Here is a 21,319-nt window from a genome sequence, read left to right as displayed (position 1 = left end):
TCTCTTTCAGAGATCCCATTTTTTGAAGGGAATTGATTTTGTTTACTGCATGCACTATAATTTTTATAACGTTTCCGACTTTAGGAGACCAATCAAAGGAGAGTGTTGAGCAAATGTGCATGTCTAGGAAGCAGAAATGCTCCCTTGCAAGGAGGCTTCTCCACCTGCAGATAGTGGTTCAGGTTTTGAGACTAAACGCATTGTTGTTGTTTTTTTGGCCTTTGTATGGCTTTATTGATAGGACAGCTTCAGAGATGACAGGAAACAGGAGGAGAGAGAGGGGGGTAACAGGCAGCAAAGGGCCCCAGGCTTCAGTGAGGACATGGGACGCCCGCTCTACCAACTGAGCTAATGGGTGCCCCCAGTCTTTCTAACCCTTATAGTAATTTTGTGCTAGCGTGCACACACAGAGTTATGTTACAGCTTCTTTAGAAGGTCAAGTAAACACTGTTACTGTTGTTGGGTGTGGATCTGGTGCCAAGTAAGTTTTTTGTCGTTATTTCTAACGACAACATCATGAACTTTTACCTTTTTAAAAATGAAAGGATGTTCTGCTGCCTTTTTTCCCCCCCGTTACAAGTTAATGTTAGCCAGCTATAAACTGGGAGAAAACAAAAATGTAATTCACAAAGACAACATTTTCTTGCATGTTACGTATGTTACTACGCAGTGAGTGTATCTTCAAGTACTTAAAATGTATATGATTGTATGATTTTTAATCTGATTATGCAGACTGTTAACTTTAATGTGTTGTTGTGAGTGGTGGTACCCACAGCTCTGACAAATCACCTTGTCCACAGTGCTACCTAATCACATATTTTGTTATGTAAGGACTAAGTAGAGGATACATGTGTGTGTATGTGTGTGTGTGTGTGTGTGTAAGAAGCAATATATTTATCTTCAGTACTTCTTAACTTCTAAAGATATTATGATTATTATGTAAACTCAGTATTAACTATCCTATTTGAAATGCCTTTTATAACCCAATATGCCTATATGACACAATAAAAACACTTTATAAATATATAGCGTATTTCTATGGCTGAACAGGTAGGTATTACTCAGCAATGACTTTAATGATGGCTCTTTCCTCTGATGCTCTATATGCTGGTGTTTGTCTGGTACTGTTGCTGTGCTGTACTCAGGTCTGTCTTGCAAAAGAAAACTTGATCTCAATGAGATTACCTGATTAGAGGTTATACATTACACTTCTATGAAGTTGGGGGACTCATAGGGGGCAACATTAAAGCAGTAGTGACACCTAGCTACAAAAAATGCTACATTTCCCATGATACAACTCAATGTCATCTTTCATATGCCTCCTCTGCCTCTTAAATAACCACTTCCTTCAAACCTTATAGGTCATAACTGTACAGTAACACAGGCTTTATGTTAAACTTTAAGTCGTAACTGTTCATTCACGTGCTGTCGGAAAATTCGGAAAGATGTTTTTCCAGAAAATTCATATGAATGTTCTCTGAAGTCAGAACAACAACTCGGAGAGTCAGAGAAAAGTTTGGTATATGAGTAGACGAGTTGAAGTCACATGATGCTGAAACATGGCGGATTAAAGTAATCATTGGGTATATGGTAAGAAACTTTTGCAAGTATTGTATAGTCACTTAAATACTGGAAACAGCTGTTTTGTCTAAATGCTCTGAGCTGACTTGGGAAGTGGGCCCATCCAAGGAGAATGTGAATGCAGCATAAGCCCGAGCACAGGTAACACTGATGTTTTTTTCATGCTGTGAAAAGCTCCCTGCAGAGCAATAGAGGGCATTATACAACTGTTCAACAGGGTGAGTAGTACTGTACTCCTTGTGATGAGTGAACTGATCTTCATGCTTAAAATTGGTCAAGTGCCCCTTCAACAACTGAATAATTTGAAAATGAACCTCTCTTTCTTCACTTTGCATGGCCTTGCTCATAAAGCCGTGCAGGCTCTGTTATCGATCATTGTAACATGTAAATGAACCAAACAGTTTTCATCTCTGGGTGAACAACAATGCTTTCTGTATACTCCATTAAGTGGCTTTTGCACTTGTTCTTATTCAGCTATCAACTGATCTTGAAAACACAACTGCTTGGGTGAGATATGGAGGGTGTAGCATTGGTCCCAGCTCTGTCAGGACTCACTTCTTCATAGTTTGTTTTCAGTTGACTGAATACAAGTCTCCTCAGTGGTCCTGTGGGGTTGAAGTCATGACAGATGGGGAGGCCAAGGCAGTACTGAGGGAAGCTGTGTATTTCCTGCCACTGTCCCTCTGTATATTTAGAATGGATTGTGTCATAAAATGCTGATTTGCTGTTCTAACGTTCTCACAGGAACCTGAGTAAGCATAAGTTGTTAAATTGTTGACGAGCTTCTGAAATGTTAGCTCCAGCTTGCATTGTCCAACGGGACCTGTTACTGTCGCTGCGATCCAGAAAGTGAGCTTCGTAGAGATGCTTTACATATACAGCGTCATATGCTGTGTGAGTTTTATGAATGGATTTACTGCATTCTTTAAAAAAAAAAGAACCAAACACATTTCCATACCAAATGTCCACTCTTGTACACAAGTTGTTAAATAAAGTCTACACAAAGTGATTTACTCACCCAGTGCACAATTCTTTCTCAATCAGAAATACGTTGGAACGAGACTTGAGTAATCGACCTGACTCAGACCTTTTCCAAGTAAGCTATGCTATTAAAACTCCATGCTCAGCATTTTTGTTTTGTGAAATCTGTCCTTCCTCATATCTGATCTTGTGGTTCATGTTGTGAAACTGACAAAAAGTTTGTGCTGCTGCGCTATGCAGCGCTTTGATTACACCAAATCAAACAGCTTTATATCCCATGACCTTAAACAGTGGTCTCAGTGCTGTCAGGGCTTTAGTGTGTTTATTGTGTGTTTATTCCAACCAGGGACGCAAACTGATGTCACTCATGGTTATAATGATGCCTCAAATAATGCATCATCAGTGTAAAGATCAATCTTGGATGGCCAAGAGTATCCTCAGTTTAATTTCAACCGCTCCCTAAAGAAAAAGTTCACCCAAAAATTCAACTTCAGTCAATAAGAACAACTGAAGTAGATGGAGACTTGTTTTAAATAGGGCTGTCAAACTATTAAAAAAGTAATCTAATTAATTACAAGCTTTGTGATTAAACTGCAGGTCACAATTCCCATTATTAGCATCACTGCTAATCACTGGAGGCCGGGATTTTGCATTTCCATCTCAGCTGGGCTACCTGCTTGATGGTGCGTCCTAAACCAATGACGCTCTTGTCTCAATCCCCGCAGTAATATCAAAGAATCACTGCTAACAAAGTGGCTCTGCTAATTCAGTTACAAACACATTTCATTTGCTGTAACTTCTTCACAATAAAAGCCCCCTGTAATTTAGTAATTTAAAAGCTTTTGTTATGAAGCTGCATTACAGGAAACATTGTGTTTTCACCAGCAGTCACTAAACATGACTCCTGAAACAGCTAAAAGTGAACACAATGAAACCGTAAAACACAGCAGAGGTTTGAAAGTTGCAAACAGGATGAGAGAAACTAAAAAGATTCAATTAGAAGCTACAAAAGTACTGAGAGCTGGACACACTGACTTTTAAAAATGTCTTTCTCTCAGGTTTCCTGCACAGACATGAGTTGAGTATTGATTTGAGGGGGGACAGGTGCTTGTTTCGGGTTGGCTGCAGTCGCGAACATCACTGTGGCACGCTTGAAGGCGGGGCGGCTTGGACCTTCTCTGGAGCAGGTCCATTGCCAGCGCCGCTTGGCTCAACTCAGTTCAACTTGACGCATTGCAGGCGCTCGACGCGTTATATTGTAAGCCCTAGTTTTAAAACATTGATAAACAACAAAATAAACCATAGAAAATGGCTCCATACAGCTTGTCCAGTGTAATTCAGTCTCAAGAGGCCTTGACATAACAATTTGATTTAAAAAGATTGGTATTAACACCTGTTTAAAGCAGAAATCTAGGCATTACCGCACACCCTGCCTGATTATCAGATATTTCACTTTAAATCAGAATCAGAATCAGAATACTTTATTAATCCCCGGGGGGAAATTGATGTAACTTTTTTCCTTAAAACAACATCTTCAAAATCATTTTGATGGTACAGTGTCTTGTAATAGGGTGAATGGTGTCTCTGTCTCAGCCATTCTGCCCTTTGTTTCTGCACTATGTAACTTCAGTGAGAGGGTAGGATCACAGCTTTACATACATGTTTACTTCAACATACAAGTTTCCAAGACATAACATTGTTATGACGTAATGAGTTTTGTTTGCAGTTAGCACCTACATTATGTTGACAAATGACAAATTGTTTCAGACCTGGGATTTGTATTTACAAGAGTGGTTTTGTAATGACCAAATTTTCATTTTTGGGTGAACTAATCCTTTAATTTGATTTCTCTGTCTAACTCACTTGCGGTTAGGAAGAAGGGAGTTTCTCACTCCGCCTCCTGGCCAGCCCTCAATTTCTGCCCCACTGGTCACAAGTGAAAAGAACACCATACTTTAAAGTGAGTGTGGCATATATTGACACACAGGTGCACTGCCTTTGTGATCTGAAGTTACAGGAACACAAAACATAATTCCTTCATTATTCCAAATCTTTGATCATCTCTACAAGGAGAGGTAAGGTTTACTTTGTTGCTATCTTACATTCATGTGTGGCATTATGATCCAGGTGTAGATTCCAAAAAAACAAAACAGCTAAACCTAGAATTCTATGTAGACGTTTGAATCCTGCTAAAAGGTAATATAAGTTCTACAGTATTATTCTTTATGTCAAGATAGGGAACTTTGAAGAAGAACATAAATCAACGTGAAATTGGTGAAAGTGGATAGATTTTTTGTATTATTACTGAAAGAGTTTTTTCATAAGCTAATGCCGCAGTGTTTTGCTGGTAAGACTGCAGCTCATGAAGCAGATGCAAATATGGCCGTTGAGTACCGTGCCTCCACAGTGACAAACATGGACATGGAGAACAGTAAAATTGGCTATAAGCAATTCTTCACGGATGGCAGCAAGCTCCAGTATTCAGGTAAAACATCTTAACTTCCTTTCAAATACAATTGGGTGATTTAACAATTTATAAAATGAGACTATACAAATTTGTCAACTGCTTTTTAATGTTTTTTAGCTCACTGATTTGGTTTCACAGCCCACAATGTACTGTTTTAATTCTATCTTATTAAAAAAAAAAAAAACAGAAATACCTAGCATTACCACGGGCAATGCCATACAATAATCACACTTGTATATTTGATAGAAATGAACTTACTTAACAAAAATGTTTATTTCTATAACTTGTTGTTTTTTGGCTGCTGGGGTGCAGCAGAATACGCTGTGGACACAAAATGCAAGAATTGTTTTTTGTATGATATGGTGACTTATTGCAACACTACTATCATAGGCCTAAATACTATAAAAAATAATGTCAGATGTATCTGAATGTACTAGGTGCTAACTACAACCAAATCTCTGCAGCATCATGTCAATGTTATGTCTTGAAAATGTATGTCTTGAAGTGGGATGTGCCATATGGGTGTCAACGTTTGCACAGGTAATTTGCACACAACTCAGTTATGTAGCATGCCAAGCTAACGTAATCTAAACCAATGAAAATATGCTGCTAATATCAGGCTATAACATGCTACCTGGCCAAGGTCATTTTACTTTTGGTTGTATTAGTGGGCTGTTCACATTTGCAAATGATGCTACAAACACTGATAAATGTGTGTGTCTGCGCCATTCTTTCCAAAAATCTCTGTTTCTGCCCACTCAGACGTAAACACTGAAAACATGGTTTCTTAATAACTTCACTCTGACAGGAGTTTTCCAAAAGCTCCGTTTTCAGTGACCTAAACTGCTGTTGATGTTTGTACAAAAGGTCAGAATGCATGAGAAAAGCTTTGTTTTAAGAGATGTGTGTACGCATGGACAGGGTCTTAGTAACTAATTGTTATTATCATGAAGTACTGAGGGACTACTTGGAAACTACTCAGTATTTTGTATCACTACTTGAGGAGGCACAAAAAGTATAACTTATGATTAAATAATTACTTATTAATTAGTTGTTGATTGACAGATTTTCATGAAGCACTCATTACCTAATGAGTTATTAATATATTTTCTCCCAGTCTGTTGTCTTCACTATCTACTGTATAGTCCTCAATTTCTCGTTAAAGATTCTACTCTTATGTAATTATCAAGTCGTTCCTGATTCATTCCTTACTCACTCTTTAGTAGTGTATATATATATATATATATATATATATATATATATACATATATATACACAGTATATATATAATTACAAGTTCCAACATAAATATGTTCGTATATGTAATATGTTTTGAAACTATTAATTCGTCAGCACTTTTGCTTGAAATAAATGTTTTGAATAGTATTTTGCAACACCATGCCTCACCACTCATAGTACAGATGAAGCACAAAACCACAAGTTCCTTAAAACACTTCTTTGGTTTTAAGTTTCTGTCTCTACTCCTGCTGTCATCCAGTTTATGCATTGAGAAACAGCCCTTTCCGGATCGCTACAGTTTGCCTCGGTCTGCTGTGTCTAATCCTGTTGTTTGGGGTCATAGGTCAGAGTGTCCACTGTGAGTCCACCTCTTTGTTTCCTTTGTCAAATTTTCACGTTTTAAAAAGTTGCCTCATGTCATGATAAAATTACTGATTTATATCTTATTTTTGGCAGATCAAAACACAGAGCAAGAGCATCAGAACAACCTAAAAGCCATGCGTAAAGAGAAAGACAATCTGCAGGAGGATCTGAGGACAGCGCAAAAACAGAAAAGGGATCTCCAGGTCACAAATACAAACTTACAGCAAAATTACGATTACTTATCTACCAGATATAACCGCATAGACACCAACAACAATGTACTGAGTAGGGAAGTAACTGAACTTAAAAGTAGCCAAAGCCAGTTACAGGCCAGTAACACTGCTTCAACCAAGGAGATCGAAACACTAAAAGCCAGTAACGACCAGCTCCAGACTGATAACAGAGCCTTAACTTCAACCAAAGACCTGATACAAAAACAATACGATATAGCGGTCAACCGCAAAAATGAGTTACAGGCCCATTATGTCTCAGTGACCAAAGAAAGGGACAATTTACAGAACAAATACAATAACGCAACCAGACAAAGAGATCAGCTGCAAATTAATTACAACGCCATGACTAAGGCTGTAGAGCACTTGCACGACAGATACAACCACTCTACCATTGAGAAAGACAAGATAGCAAGCAGCCATCAAAACCTGACAGTAGAAAAGGAAAATCTGCAGGCCAGGTATGATGTACTTGTAAAATCCTTGGATGAGCTGCAGGCTTCTTACACGTCCATGACTCAAGAAAAAAAGGAGATGGAAAACAGTTGCCAAAATGTAACAGTGGAGAGAGACCTGCTGATGAAGAACAACGACAACCTGACTGCTGAGAGAGACGAGCTGCAAATAGAAATTGAAAAACTGAAGGCAAAGATTCGAGGTAACATGTTAAGGATGTTTTCATATTGACAATATGTATGTGGCCCTCTTGCCAAAATGATTCTAGACAGAACTTTAAGGTCTGCCATACCTTCTGATGAAAAACAAATCCATGCTTTCAAATAGCTTTCAATGACTGCATTTTCAGATGTAAAATGCCCCAGTGGCTGGAGAAAATATGAGGGCAGCTGCTACTACACTTCCAATGGCAAGTCAACCTGGAGGAAGGGTAGAGAATACTGTCAAAGCAAAGGAGCAGACCTGGCAATCATAAAAACCCAAGAGGAAATGGTTTGTTTATCTCTTTGCATTTATCTACAGTATATCGGCATGACTGTTCATGCAGGTGTCACCATGAAAGCACAATAAACCAGCTTCTTCATGGCATTTAAGTTCATGAAAGCTGCACTAATCAGTATCACACTAACAATGGATGTGTGACGTGAAAGAGGATGCTCCTAGTGATGAAGCCTCAAGGAATTATCACTTTGCTCTGCTGGTGTCCACAAAGAACTTAATGTATAACATATGCCGATTTAACAAGTAGGTGCAAATAATGAAGAACCAGTCATAGAAAGAATTTCACAATGTCTATGAAGACTCTCACATAACAACCTAGTCTGGGGACTTTCTTCTCGGCCGACGAAGAAGTTTCCTATATTAGGAACCCCACCAGCCACTGCCTGCTCATAGTTTGGATTGTACAACCTGCAACTAATGTTTTGGTTCAGTTATCCTTAAACAAAAGCACATTTTGGCAGGACAAATTGTTTGTGAAGCCATGTTGACAATGCCATCAGCATAGCGGCTAAGCGCTCCACTGGAAATAGTGAAAATATAGGAGAATAAGAGACAAAGGAAGTGAAACTATTGTTACTTCTTACTTATGCTAGCTTAATTAATAACATAATATCATCAATTGTTAGTATAAAAATATTCATTAGTGCAGCTTTAAGTTATTCTGCTTCATCACAACGATAACTGTCTGTATTACATTCTCATGAAGTAAAACGCGACTTAAGGTAGCTTTGTGTTTAGTAAGTTTTGATTTTATGTCTTATCCGCCGTAGATCTTCATCAATGGCTTGTATTCAAGTGGCAAAGAAGTCTGGATTGGATTGACGGATGAAGGAGTGGAAGGGAATTGGAAATGGGTAGATGGGTCGCCACTGACCACAACGTAAGAAACTAAAAACTATGTAGACCTCGTTCATCAAAGGATAGAGCAGCATTTTTTCTCATTTTGGATGTCTCTCATTGTCCTGCAGGTTCTGGGGTAAAAACCAGCCCAACAGCTTTGACGGGAGGAACCAGGACTGTGGGGAGTTCCTGCACCAGGCGACAGGGAATGGAGAATGGAATGATGAGAGCTGTACCGGAGAACAAAACTGGATCTGTGAGATGTAGTTTTCCTGTTTGCAAAGTGGACTAGAGCTTTGACTAGCCTTGCTGGCCACTGTCTGGTACAGATGATTATCATGTAATATCAAATTTACACACAATGACAAAGAGCATTGCTAACAGCTAAAGCCTGAATGTATTGTTGTGATAAGTGATGTAAGTCAAATTTAGCAGATGGCTGATCTTGTGCTGAAGCAGATACATTAAGATAGGTTGTTTGGATAAAACTGTTTTTGTAATGTTGCACCAGTTAACTGTACAATGATATCTGTACATACTGTAACAAACAATCATGTTAACCTTGTAACTAATCTTGAAAAGAATGATTTTCAGTGTACACATATGTGAAATAGACACTTCTAGATTATGTCAAACTAATTAATCAATTTTCCCAGAAGTTGTACCTACTAATGAGTTGCTTTGAGGCTTGTGACGGAGCAGTTGGGTGGAGTTTGAGCTTGCTTTCCATTGTGTCCTCTGGTGCCAGGCCCTGAAAATCAACAGCAAAAACATAAACATAAACATTTTGTTTAGTTATGGCTTCTTGTATGACCTCAAAGTCCAGCTAGTACGAAGGTTCATGATGAGATAAATGGAAATGGACGGTTCTGTATTATGCATAATTCAATATGTGTTAACAACCATTCAATCTGTGCTTTAACTATTTAAATTGACGTGTGGGAAAAACATACATTATGTACATTGCCTTGCAATTAAACAATTTCTTTGCACTTTTTTTTTAATATAAACACATTTTATATATTGATTCATGTAAACACATAAAATGAGTGATTTCAAATAAAGTAATTCACATTGTACTACATCAAGTTCATCAATGTGCTCAAATAATTTGGACACTACATTTAAAAGTACCAGGATAATTGTTGGCCTATTTCTGAACTGGTGGTTTTCATTTATTTGAAGTTGCATCTGAAGGAGTACGAAGCATCCTAATAATTGGGTGAGTTTGATGGATTCAAATTATACTATCTGCGAGCCAAAATGCAGTGCTGGCTTGGATATGTGTCGAGAAGCAGCTGATGGACACCTGTGTTGGCTAGTTAGGGACGCCTGTCAAACACTGTTTATGTATGATGCTGTGGAAACATTTTACTACATTAAAAGGGCTCTGTGGAACTTCTATGTTGTGGTGGAAGGCTGACTAAATTAACGTTAGCTACTCTAGCTCTCTGTTAGCAAAGTGTAGAGGGGCACTGAGATGAATTTGAGAATGTACATAAAGTCACATCCCTGAAATCCGCTCACAGATGGCAAAAAAAGAGATAAATACATGTAAATGGCTAAAAAAAAGAATTACACAGAGCCCCTTCAATCAGTGGACATTAATTGATCATGACTTATAAGAATAAACACAGAGAATACCATTGTAGACAAGTCCAAAGCACAAACACAGTCTAATATTATCACTAAAAAGTATAAAAAGGCATCTGAGCTTGCTGAGACTGCTAAGATGATCCATCTTATGGGATGTTTTTACTTTTTTTCAGTGCACTTAACCTTTGTCTGGCAAATGTGCTGTGTCTGTTTTGCTGTTTTTGATGATGACCTGACCCCTTATCATTGCCTGTATTTGCTGCTTGAAGTACATCAGAGGAAATATCGTATTTTTTCTTACCTCAAGTGGTTTAACGTCTCACTGTGCTGCACTTAAAAATCAATAATCATTTTCACTGAGGGCCTTGAAACATAATTTCTTACTCTGCCTCTAACTTTGCGCAATGGGGCCCAACATGAATACAGATTTTTGTGCCAAAGCCAAAGAGATATCTGCATGTCTTTTTTTCTCTGTGCTCTGGTATTGCATTGGATTTAAGTAGATGAGGCTACGTTGGAAGAAATACAACATACTTCATTGCAACCACCAGGATCAAGCCAAAATGTATTCAATTTCTGATGACAACTGATGAGTTGCTGCTCATGTTGCAGTCAAATGTGATCACAACGCATCACATCAACATAACCCATGAGGACCCATCTACAGCCTTTAAAAGCAGTATAATGTTGTCTTATCCACCATTTGGCCTGACAGTCCCATTGCCAGAAATCCTACTCATTCCTCTAAACAACGCCTTTGCATTTTGCAGAAGAGTGTGTTCACATTTCTCTCTCAGTGCTGTAGGTGTTCCTTCCATTATCCTAGATCCTAGGTCCTTTTAGAAAGACTTAATCAAATGTTTCACTTAATGAGCACTGTATATATTAAAGAAAACACTTTCTGAACATTCACCCACACAAACCAAATGTGTTTCTTACATATTTCAGATGATCATTATTAACTGCAAGAGATTATCAGCACATTCAATGGAAGATGTTAAGCAGGCAAACTTGTGACAGAGTTATACCACTAATGTTCCCACTGTGCTGTCTCAAAAAGACGTATTCCTAAAAGAGTGAAGCTGTTTGTATCTATTGAATTTCTAAACTAACGTGAAAAGAACGCACACTCAATATGATGTTTGCCAATATATTGCAGCTCATTTAAATTTTATGCACAACCATGGCACCACGCCTTTTAAAATAACACATAGTTTATCAAACTGAGAAGACTGCCATTCATCAAGGATTCACAAGTCTGAAGATTTCTGCAAGAGGCACCCCCTGCTGTTGAATGTTAAGAAGACCAAAAAAAAAAAAAAAGAAGGAAAAACATGTCATATCCATAAATTCTAGACATGTTTTGATGTTTGCTTTCCAAATCCACTACTCATCTAGTCAACAACGGCCTTCAAGCGGACTTTTGGCATACTTCCAGAGAGTCTGCTCAGGTACCAGACTGCACCGGAGGTCACTGATTTAATCACCCACAATTCACTGCTACAGACGTGATGTTATAGTTCTTCCAACACCAACTGAAAAACAAACAAACAAAAAGAAAAACATACTACTAATGTGTAAAACAGTGACTCATATTGCCTTGCAGTCTCACGCCCACGCTGACTTGACGTGATGACAGTGAACATGTCACAGTACATACCACCATAGTCCAAGAGGGCTCAGCCTGCAAGTCCAGAGGGTGGACCTTTGTATTCAAACCAATACTAGAGACTAAAAGCCAGAATGGTATGCATGGTAACTCACTGGCATCTGTGTGTGAGTGTGTGTGTGTTAACAGATGAATGAGAGGCAAAGTAAAGCACAGTGACTCAGTGTTTAACACTGTCGCCTCCTGGGACCTGGGTTTGATTCCTGGCTTTGATTCATTTGTCCAGCCAACCCTTGGCACTAACACTAACCTAGATATGATATGTGATGGCATGACACAAGTGTCTTTTCCTGGTTTTAAAGGCTGCATTACAGTAAAGTGATATAATTTTCTAAACTGAGTGACTGTTCTACTTGTTCTAATACCTGCCTTTACCCACTTAGTCATTATATCCACATTACTGATTATTTATCAGAAATATTATGGTGCATGGTTTTATATTTATATTATGGTATTTTTTGTCAAAGGACCAATAGTCATTCCTACAATAAGGTATTTGGTCAAAAATATTGCAGTATTTGATTTTGTCGCCCAGTTATAACATTAATGAAGTACTTTTGAGGAGATATCAAAATACTGAGTTATATATTGTGTATCGTGATAAAGCCTAAAAAACATAGATAGAAAATACATAATATTAAGGCTATATATCCCAACCCAAGCATGATTGTATGTGACAATACAGAATATTTGTCTACAAGTGCTTTTGAAAGATGCAGTAGCCTGGATCAGTATACAATCAATTTACAATTGACCATGCTGTCCAGTGAGGTAACCCACTCATCATTAAAACAAACTGAACAATAACAAAACCCAAACCCAAAGGGCTGACCGAACCAAAAACTAAACAAAAACTTTTCTTTAAAAATGAGTTCACTTTTTCCAGATTTGGTCCTGTATTTGGAACTCAAACAGGCACTGACGGTCGACCACAGCTGGGTGTCTCTAAACTCTATCTCTTTATATATTCATGTGTCTGTCTATCTGGATCTGTACCCCACCCACTCACACAGGTAGGTGGTGAGATCTCAATTTGGCCATATTGCTGTGTGGGAGCAGAACCATGCATCCACACCTCAGAGAGGTAAAATAAAAGCTCTCTGCCTCACATATGTCTGATATTGTACACACAACCTGTGGTCGGTCATTCTCTGTCTCATTTAGTCAGTGGATAACTGAGATTCCATATGACCCCTTCCTCTGACTTCATCTAAGAAGCATGAATCATTCACTTAGTTTCATCTGTGTTCAGACTGTGTTTGACCTGTGTAAAGCTCTACGTTGGGATGTTCCCTATTATATGTTCAGGTAACATGCCTGTGTAATCCAAAGGGCCCTTTTAAGGAATATAATTTTGTAACCTGCCAAAATTAAAAGCATGTCATCCTACTTTTGATCTAAGTGTTAGATCTCCTTCATCCAATTCTTCTGTATTACACCTTAATTTTTAAGTGGAGTTGCGAGAGACATCTCTACCCAAAAGTTTTACTTGAGGGAAAGGAAAGATATCTTGTTAAAAAATGACTTTGGTAATTATCAATTATTTTTTATTTAAATTGGTAAATCAACAATACTAAAAGTACTTGAGTAACAGTCTTAAAGTATATAATATTAAATGTATTTAAATATCAAAAGTACAAGTAAAAATAATTATACATGTATTAACGTATAATACTGTATACCATTGATTACAGTCAGTTGATTATCGTCCTGGGCTATTATTGGATTCAATAATCAGCATTTTTCTGTGCATTTTTCCAATACATGCCTTCAAAATGTAGTGAAGTGAAAGTATAAAGTGGAAATAATCAAGTGAAGTACAAATATCTAAAAACTGTACTTAAGTACAGTACTTGAATACATGTACTTACAGTCCATCACTGAATGTAGTAATATAAAAGCAACAGTGAATGTATTCTAATCAGTAAATATTAATGGGTAAAAATCGTAATATTCACGTACAGTATATATTTCACATCGGCACACCTATTGGCAGGCAGGCAGTCTGACACACAGTACTGTCATTGACAAGTAAGTTAAAATTTAACCGGTTGTGAGAACACAATATTTACAACTTAATCAGCTTTATCTGCTCTACAGGCTCATTCTTCAGTTTGTCTAAATCAGTGTGGTGCATCTTGCAAAGTGATATTATATTAGTGATATATACATAATTCAATTAGAGTAAGAGTCCAATACGTTATTGGAGCTATGTTTTTACACAGTTCAATTATTAATTTAGTTTGAGTTATATTATATTTGTGAGACCGAACCCAAACACTCATATTTCTTCCTGCAGAAGACGGTCATTGGATATTATTCAAAATGATGCAACGATTGATAAACAACTCATGAAACAACTCATGAATCAGTTCCCATATCTGTATGCAATTCTATCCTCTTTGGAACTTGAACTTGAACACACACACACACACACACACACACACACACACACACACACACACACACACACACACACACACACACACACACACACACACACACACACACAGATGATGATGAGATAAGGCCCTGGTCCTGGACTACATTGTGAGACTTATGTGTGTTGTGTTATGTGTTGATAAATCATTATCATAAAAATAACCACATGAATAAATTGTGTAAAACATATAATTGAAACACGTTAATAACAGAGACCTTAATTGAAGTGTGCAGCCCTCTGCTAGCAAGTCTACAGTAGTTATGTATTAAAGAAATGTGGGAGCGGTCAGTAACTTTGCCGGTGAGATTACACGTGATATTGTGCAACGCAAAATCTTCCTTTTCTTCTGCCTTCCATCCGACACTTCACCCACTGACTCAACACGTTAAACTCTATTTGAGTTCTCTGAGCAACGATTCACCATGAGACTCTATCAGGTAGGCTATTTTTTGTATTTTTGATTCAATATACAGTATATATATTTGATATTATTTATTATTTGAGTCTCTCCTAGCCATATTTTGAATAATTATGTTAGGTCAGATCAACAATGCAGGAGAAAGTGTCTTTTGGCTTCATACTGATCATTTCTTTCTTGTCTTTCGTTGACAACATTTTTTAATAGTTTCCTCTGACATTGTCTGCAGTGTTTTAGCAGTGTTTTATCTCAGCTTCAGCATTGGCACACATGTTCGCACCAGGGGCATAGCTATGAATTCTCACCCCAGTAATCAAATACAAATTTTTGTGGGTCCTCAGGTGGACAAATTTTTGTGTCCTCTAATGCAGTCAGTGTGTCTGCCCAGAGCTTTCATAGCTTATATTGGATTACATTGTAAGTAAAGGTTTTGCGTTTCCTTATATTTCATTAAAACCATTTCCTTATTACTATAAGTCTCCCTGCCAAGTAGTTTTGTTATTTCCTATGCATTGCAGTATTTGTCTCTGCTAGCTCCATTATTGACTTATGGAGGCCATGTGTTGTACCAAATGTGCACACAGGTTTCTGATGTTTCCCCTCACATCCTTTTCTTTTTCAAGCGCCTTGACCAAACAGTAGGAATCATTAGGGCAGCAGCAAGGGTGTACTCTCTCACTGCCTTCCCACATACAAACATGACCGTTGAAATGCAAGGCTAAGCTGAAAATATCACTGCTGACATAACCGCAGAATTTTGGTATTAAATCCTCAAGTATTGTCCCTAAGTCCGGATCTAATGTAACTGTACATGGAATTTCCATCATATGCTACTCCACACATTTAATAATGTAATATTGTCCTCCATCGCATTTATTTGACCGCTGCAGTACAGTTTTGGGTGTTTTGAAGATTTGGATTTTAAACATACAACATATAATCTTCTCCAACAATATGATACTTCTTTATATTATTAATTAACTAACTAAGTCCATAAATAGGTGCACCTTCAAACTGTAAAAATGACATATTTCCACTAACAGACTGATAACACTAATGTCTTCAAAACATTTATTAAAGTATTTTATCGTGGCTTTATAGATAACTAATTGGCCAGTAACAGAGACATATTTTAGTTCCTAGTCTAAAAATAATAATAATAATAATTATAATCTTGTTGCAAACCTATCGCCATAATGCCAGAATAAATGTTGGCAATGAACGTTAAAAAGAATGTAAAAAATGAAAGCGGGTTGCCAAATGAACTTGGGCTGCCGTTACTATACATGGGCAGCGCCCAAGTAAAGTGTATGTGTGGGAAACACTAGATTGAATGCTATCTAAACTATGTTATCATTGGGTTGAAAATTGTGTTAAAGTGAGAGAAATCAGTGGTCAGACGAGCGTCATGTGACACATCAGTTTTGTGTCAGGTGAGCTAATACTATAACTGTCATGAACCATTCTGGGAAGTTTTATGTGCAAGCTGTTTTTCAGTAAACACATTTGTTGTAATAAACCTGAGGTGGTGTCCCTTATCAGAGCAAAGTCATGATTCAAGAACAAGATTCAATACTTTATTGCCCTATCAACATAACTGAATAGAATTTATCTTGGCAAGCTCACCCAAACACAGACAAGGAAACCACTCACTCATAAAAAATGCAATAACTAATTATTGACCTGATATCACACTTAAATTGCAAGGTCATCTGGTTATAAATGTTTGATGTTCAGTGTTGACTGATACTAAGCTGCTGATACAGTTTTGATACTAGATAACTGGCTTGTGAACACATCTGCAGGTTGTCACGAATGTTTGATGGTCCAGTGGCAGTGTGGTTCAAAGGTGGATTGAGGTTTGAGCTGTAACTGACCTCTCAGCCAAAAAAAGTGATGGATTCCTTTAAAAACAATGCAAGGTAAGAATAGTTAACTTCTTTTAATAATAATTGATAGCAGTCATACATATGTTCAGTCTTTATTAAGAAATAATAAAGTTCATAATAAATGAAAAACATATAAAGACATAAATTGTGGTAGTTCTTTCAAATAAAACAGTGTTTGAAAAAAAATGTTACGGATGAATAAAGGTTGTGTTTGATCAGTTGTTACGCAAAATGGGGGGTTTCTGTTTAAAGAAAGCATTTTATTTTTTCACTGTGAAGACACCAGTGTATATTTGTGCAATTAAAAGCTCTGATGTAAGGAAATAAAGATAGGCTACTAAACATTTCCTAAAATTGCATAATGAATTTCAGAGTGAGGTCACCAAGCCCAATGCCCGGTGGATGTTTGAGTGTGAAGTCTGCACAGTCCTTTGAACCCGGCATAGACTTCAAAAACCAACGGTAAGAAACCATAAATTCACAGTTTCACCTATACATGACTAATTTCATGTATTCATGTAGGCTGCTTTTGTGCAGGTAACATCTTTGATGCAAGATGTTTCCTTGCTCGTGGTTTAAAGGAATAGTTTCACATTTTGGGAAATACTCTGATTCACTTTCTTGTAGAAAGTTAGATAACAAGAGTGATACCACTCTCATGTCTGTGTGTTAGATATGAAGCTAACACCAACAACCAGTCAGCTTAACACAATGACTGTAAACAGGTGGAAAAAGCTAGCCTGGCTCTGTCTGAAGGAAACAAAAAGTCCTGCCAGCACCTCTACTGCTCATGCATCAACAGGTTGTATCTCGCTTGTTTAATTCATTAAAGATCAAAGTGTAAAGACGACACCACCAGGCTAGTTGTTTTATGTTAATCTATCCCCGTCTTGGCTGTATGGGCATACTGACATGAGTGTTGTGTCAACTGTCTCATCTACCTCTCAGCAAGAAAGGAAGCATATTCTCAAGAGGTAAAACTTCTTTGTCATTACATGGCACTAAAGTTTAATAAACTGCTTTTGATTTTTCTTTTTTTGAAAGTGACTTTATTGTACTTTCCAGTCCACTCTTACTCCCAAAGCATCAAGTACAGCAGCCTGGTGGTATAAAGTCAGTAAAAGAGGGAGAAAAAGTCTGAATTAGGGGGTTGTTGAGGTGGTGGGATGGGTCATACACTGGACTTTCCTTCCAGAGATTGGAGCTCGTGTCCCGTTTGTGACAAAGAGTCCAGAGTGATTTGGTTTTAAGTTATATTACACAAGTCAGTTGACGTACGTTAATGAAGTACGTCACTCATCTTACGTGATGTGACTTACCTCACTTACTTAACTTACTGTTTCAGTCTTACGTTACAAGACTGAAACAGTTATTTTAACCTAACGTACAATCTTATCCTGAACCTAGCCTAGTTGTTTTTGTGAGTAAACCCTAAACATTTGACAGTGTAAATAACAATCCAAGAGTCATAATGTCATATAATGTGAATTGTCTGTCAGCAAGATTTATTTTGAAAGTCAAACTGGACATATTATTGCTAACTTGACCGTGGAGCCCTTCATTTGTAAAAATAACGCTAGAGGAGTAAGTAGAGAGTCATAGTTTGAAGCTGAAGGCCACTGACAAAGCTGCTGTATTTGATGAGTTGGGTGAAAGAACATGTTGTGCTTTCACATCTGTTTAAAGAAAGCATTTTATTTTTTCACTGTGAAGACACCAGTGTATATTTGTGCAATTAAAAGCTCTGATGTAAGGAAATAAAGATAGGCTACTAAACATTTCCTAAAATTGCATAATGAATTTCAGAGTGAGGTCACCAAGCCCAATGCCCGGTGGATGTTTGAGTGTGAAGTCTGCACAGTCCTTTGAACCCGGCATAGACTTCAAAAACCAACGGTAAGAAACCATAAATTCACAGTTTCACCTATACATGACTAATTTCATGTATTCATGTAGGCTGCTTTTGTGCAGGTAAAATCTTTGATGCAAGACGTTTCCTTGCTCGTGGTTTAAAGGAATAGTTTCACATTTTGGGAAATACTCTGATTCACTTTCTTGTAGAAAGTTAGATAACAAGATTGATACAACTCTCATGTCTGTGTGTTAGATATGAAGCTAACACCAACAACCAGTCAGCTTTACACAATGACTGTAAACAGGTGGAAAAAGCTGGCCTGGCTCTGTCTGAAGGAAAAAAAAAGTCCTGCCAGCACCTCTACTGCTCATGCATCAACAGGTTGTATCTCGATTGTTTAATTCATTAAAGATCAAAGTGTAAAGACGACACCACCAGGCTAGTTGTTTTATGTTAATCTATCCCCGTCTTGGCTGTATGGGCATACCGACATGAGTGTTGTGTCAACTGTCTCATCTACCTCTCAGCAAGAAAGGAAGCATATTCTCAAGAGGTAAAACTTCTTTGTTGTTACATGGCACTAAAGTTTAATAAGCTGCTTTTAATTTTTCTTTTTTTTGAAAGTGACTTTATTGTACTTTTCAGTCCGCTCTTAAAGCATCAAGTACAGCAGCCTGGTTTGTATAAAGTCAGTAAAAGAGGGAGAAAAGGTCTGAATTAGGGGATTGTTGAGGTGGTGGGATGGGTCATACACTGGACTTTCCTTCCAGAGGTTGGAGCTCATGTCCCATTTGTGACAAAGAGTCCAGAGTGATTTGGTTTTAAGTTATGTTACGTAAGTCAGTTAATGTATATTAACAATGTACGTCACTTATTTTTCATGATGTGAGTTACGTCACTTACGTAACTGACGTTACAAGACTTTAATACTTATTTTAACCTAACATATGATCTTTTTTCTAAACCTAACAAGGTTGTTTTTGTGAGTAAACCCTAAACATTTGACAATGTAAATAAAAATCCAAGAGTCATAACGTCATATTACGTGAATTGTTTGTCAGCAAGCTTTAGTTTGAAAGTCAAAGTGGACATATTATTGCTAACTTGACCGTGGAGCCCTTCATTTGTAAAAATAACGCTAGAGGAGTAAGTAGAGTCAAAGTTTGAAGCTGAAGGCCACTGACAAAGCTGCTGTATTTGATGAGTTGGGTGAAAGAACATGTTGTGCTTTCACATCTGTTTAAAGAAAGCATTTTATTTTTTCACTGTGAAGACACCAGTGTATATTTGTGCAATTAAAAGCTCTGATGTAAGGAAATAAAGATAGGCTACTAAACATTTCCTAAAATTGCATAATGAATTTCAGAGTGAGGTCACCAAGCCCAATGCCCGGTGGATGTTTGAGTGTGAAGTCTGCACAGTCCTTTGAACCCGGCATAGACTTCAAAAACCAACGGTAAGAAACCATAAATTCACAGTTTCACCTATACATGACTCATTTCATGTATTCATGTAGGCTGCTTTTGTGCAAGTAAAATCTGTGATGCAAGATGTTTCCTTGCTCGTGGTTTAAAGGAATAGTTTCACATTTTGGGAAATACTCTGATTCACTTTCTTGTAGAAAGTTAGATAACAAGATTGATACCACTCTCATGTCTGTGTGTTAGATATGAAGCTAACACCAACAACCAGTCAGCTTAACACAATGACTGTAAACAGGTGGAAAAAGCTAGCCTGGCTCTGTCTGAAGGAAAAAAAAAGTCCTGCCAGCACCTCTACTGCTCATGCATCAACAGGTTGTATCTCGATTGTTTAATTCATTAAAGATCAAAGTGTAAAGACGACACCACCAGGCTAGTTGTTTTATGTTAATCTATCCCCGTCTTGGCTGTATGGGCATACTGACATGAGTGTTGTGTCAACTGTCTCATCTACCTCTCAGCAAGAAAGGAAGCATATTCTCAAGAGGTAAAACTTCTTTGTCATTACATGGCACTAAAGTTTAATAAGCTGCTTTTAATTTTTCTTTTTTTGAAAGTGACTTTATTGTACTTTCCAGTCCACTCTTACTCCCAGAGCATCAAGTACAGCAGCCTGGTGGTATAAAGTCAGTAAAAGACGGAGAAAATGTCTGAATTAGGGGGTTGTTGAGGTGGTGGGATGGGTCATACACTGGACTTTCCTTCCAGAGGTTGGAGCTCATGTCCCATTTGTGACAAAGAGTCCAGAGCGATTTGGTTTTAAGTAATGTTACGTAAGTCAGTTAATGTATATTAACAATGTAAGTCACTCATTTTTCATGATGTGAGTTACGTCACTTACGTGACTGACGTTACAAGACTTTAATAGTTATTTTAACCTAACATATGATCTTATTCTAAACCTAACCAGGTTGTTTTTGTGAGTAAACCCTAAACATTTGACAGTGTAAATAACGTCATATAATGTGAATTGTTTGTCAGCAAGCTTTAGTTTGAAAGTCAAAGTGAACATATTATTGCTAACTTGAAGGCCACTGACAAAGCTGCTGTATTTGATGAGTTGGGTGAAAGAACATGTTGTGCTTTCACATCTGTTTAAAGAAAGCATTTTATTTTTTCACTGTGAAGACACCAGTGTATATTTGTGCAATTAAAAGCTCTGATGTAAGGAAATAAAGATAGGCTACTAAACATTTCCTAAAATTGCATAATGAATTTCAGAGTGAGGTCACCAAGCCCAATGCCCGGTGGATGTTTGAGTGTGAAGTCTACACAGTCCTTTGAACCCGGCATAGACTTCAAAAACCAAC

At 37.6% G+C, this 21,319-nt stretch overlaps 1 protein-coding gene across 3 annotated transcripts; it reads left to right on the top strand.

Annotated features, from left to right (window-relative positions):
- The first annotated feature begins 4,514 nt into the window (after positions 1-4,514).
- Positions 4,515-9,742, top strand: LOC140996169 (uncharacterized). Of its 3 annotated transcripts, none has more exons than XM_073466855.1 (7): positions 4,515-4,637; positions 4,915-5,047; positions 6,528-6,626; positions 6,725-7,519; positions 7,667-7,809; positions 8,589-8,698; positions 8,787-9,742. In XM_073466855.1, the coding sequence occupies exons 2-7, from the start codon at positions 4,942-4,944 to the stop codon at positions 8,923-8,925; spliced, it is 1,392 nt and encodes a 463-aa protein (XP_073322956.1). In that variant the 5' UTR covers positions 4,515-4,637; positions 4,915-4,941; the 3' UTR covers positions 8,926-9,742. The 3 variants fall into 3 exon arrangements, with proteins under 3 accessions (XP_073322956.1, XP_073324059.1, XP_073323451.1); XM_073467958.1 differs by having other exon boundaries at positions 4,559-4,637; positions 4,970-5,047; XM_073467350.1 differs by having other exon boundaries at positions 4,559-4,637; positions 4,922-5,047.
- Positions 9,743-21,319: the final 11,577 nt, after the last annotated feature.

This window comes from Pagrus major, chromosome 1, assembly GCF_040436345.1.
Source record: "Pagrus major chromosome 1, Pma_NU_1.0".
NCBI classification, from domain to species: domain Eukaryota; kingdom Metazoa; phylum Chordata; class Actinopteri; order Spariformes; family Sparidae; genus Pagrus; species Pagrus major.
The sequence above is the reverse complement of the archived record's forward strand: the minus strand, read 5'-3'. Positions and strand labels throughout refer to the sequence as shown.

Excerpts from the sequence above, each read along its gene's own strand:
- LOC140996169 (XM_073466855.1), top strand. The coding sequence starts at position 4,942 with ATGGCCGTTGAGTACCGTGCCTCCACAGTGACAAACATGGACATGGAG. Across the intron at positions 5,048-6,527 it reads CAGCAAGCTCCAGTATTCAG|TTTATGCATTGAGAAACAGC; the intron begins GTAAAACATCTT and ends GCTGTCATCCAG. Across the intron at positions 6,627-6,724 it reads CATAGGTCAGAGTGTCCACT|ATCAAAACACAGAGCAAGAG; the intron begins GTGAGTCCACCT and ends TATTTTTGGCAG.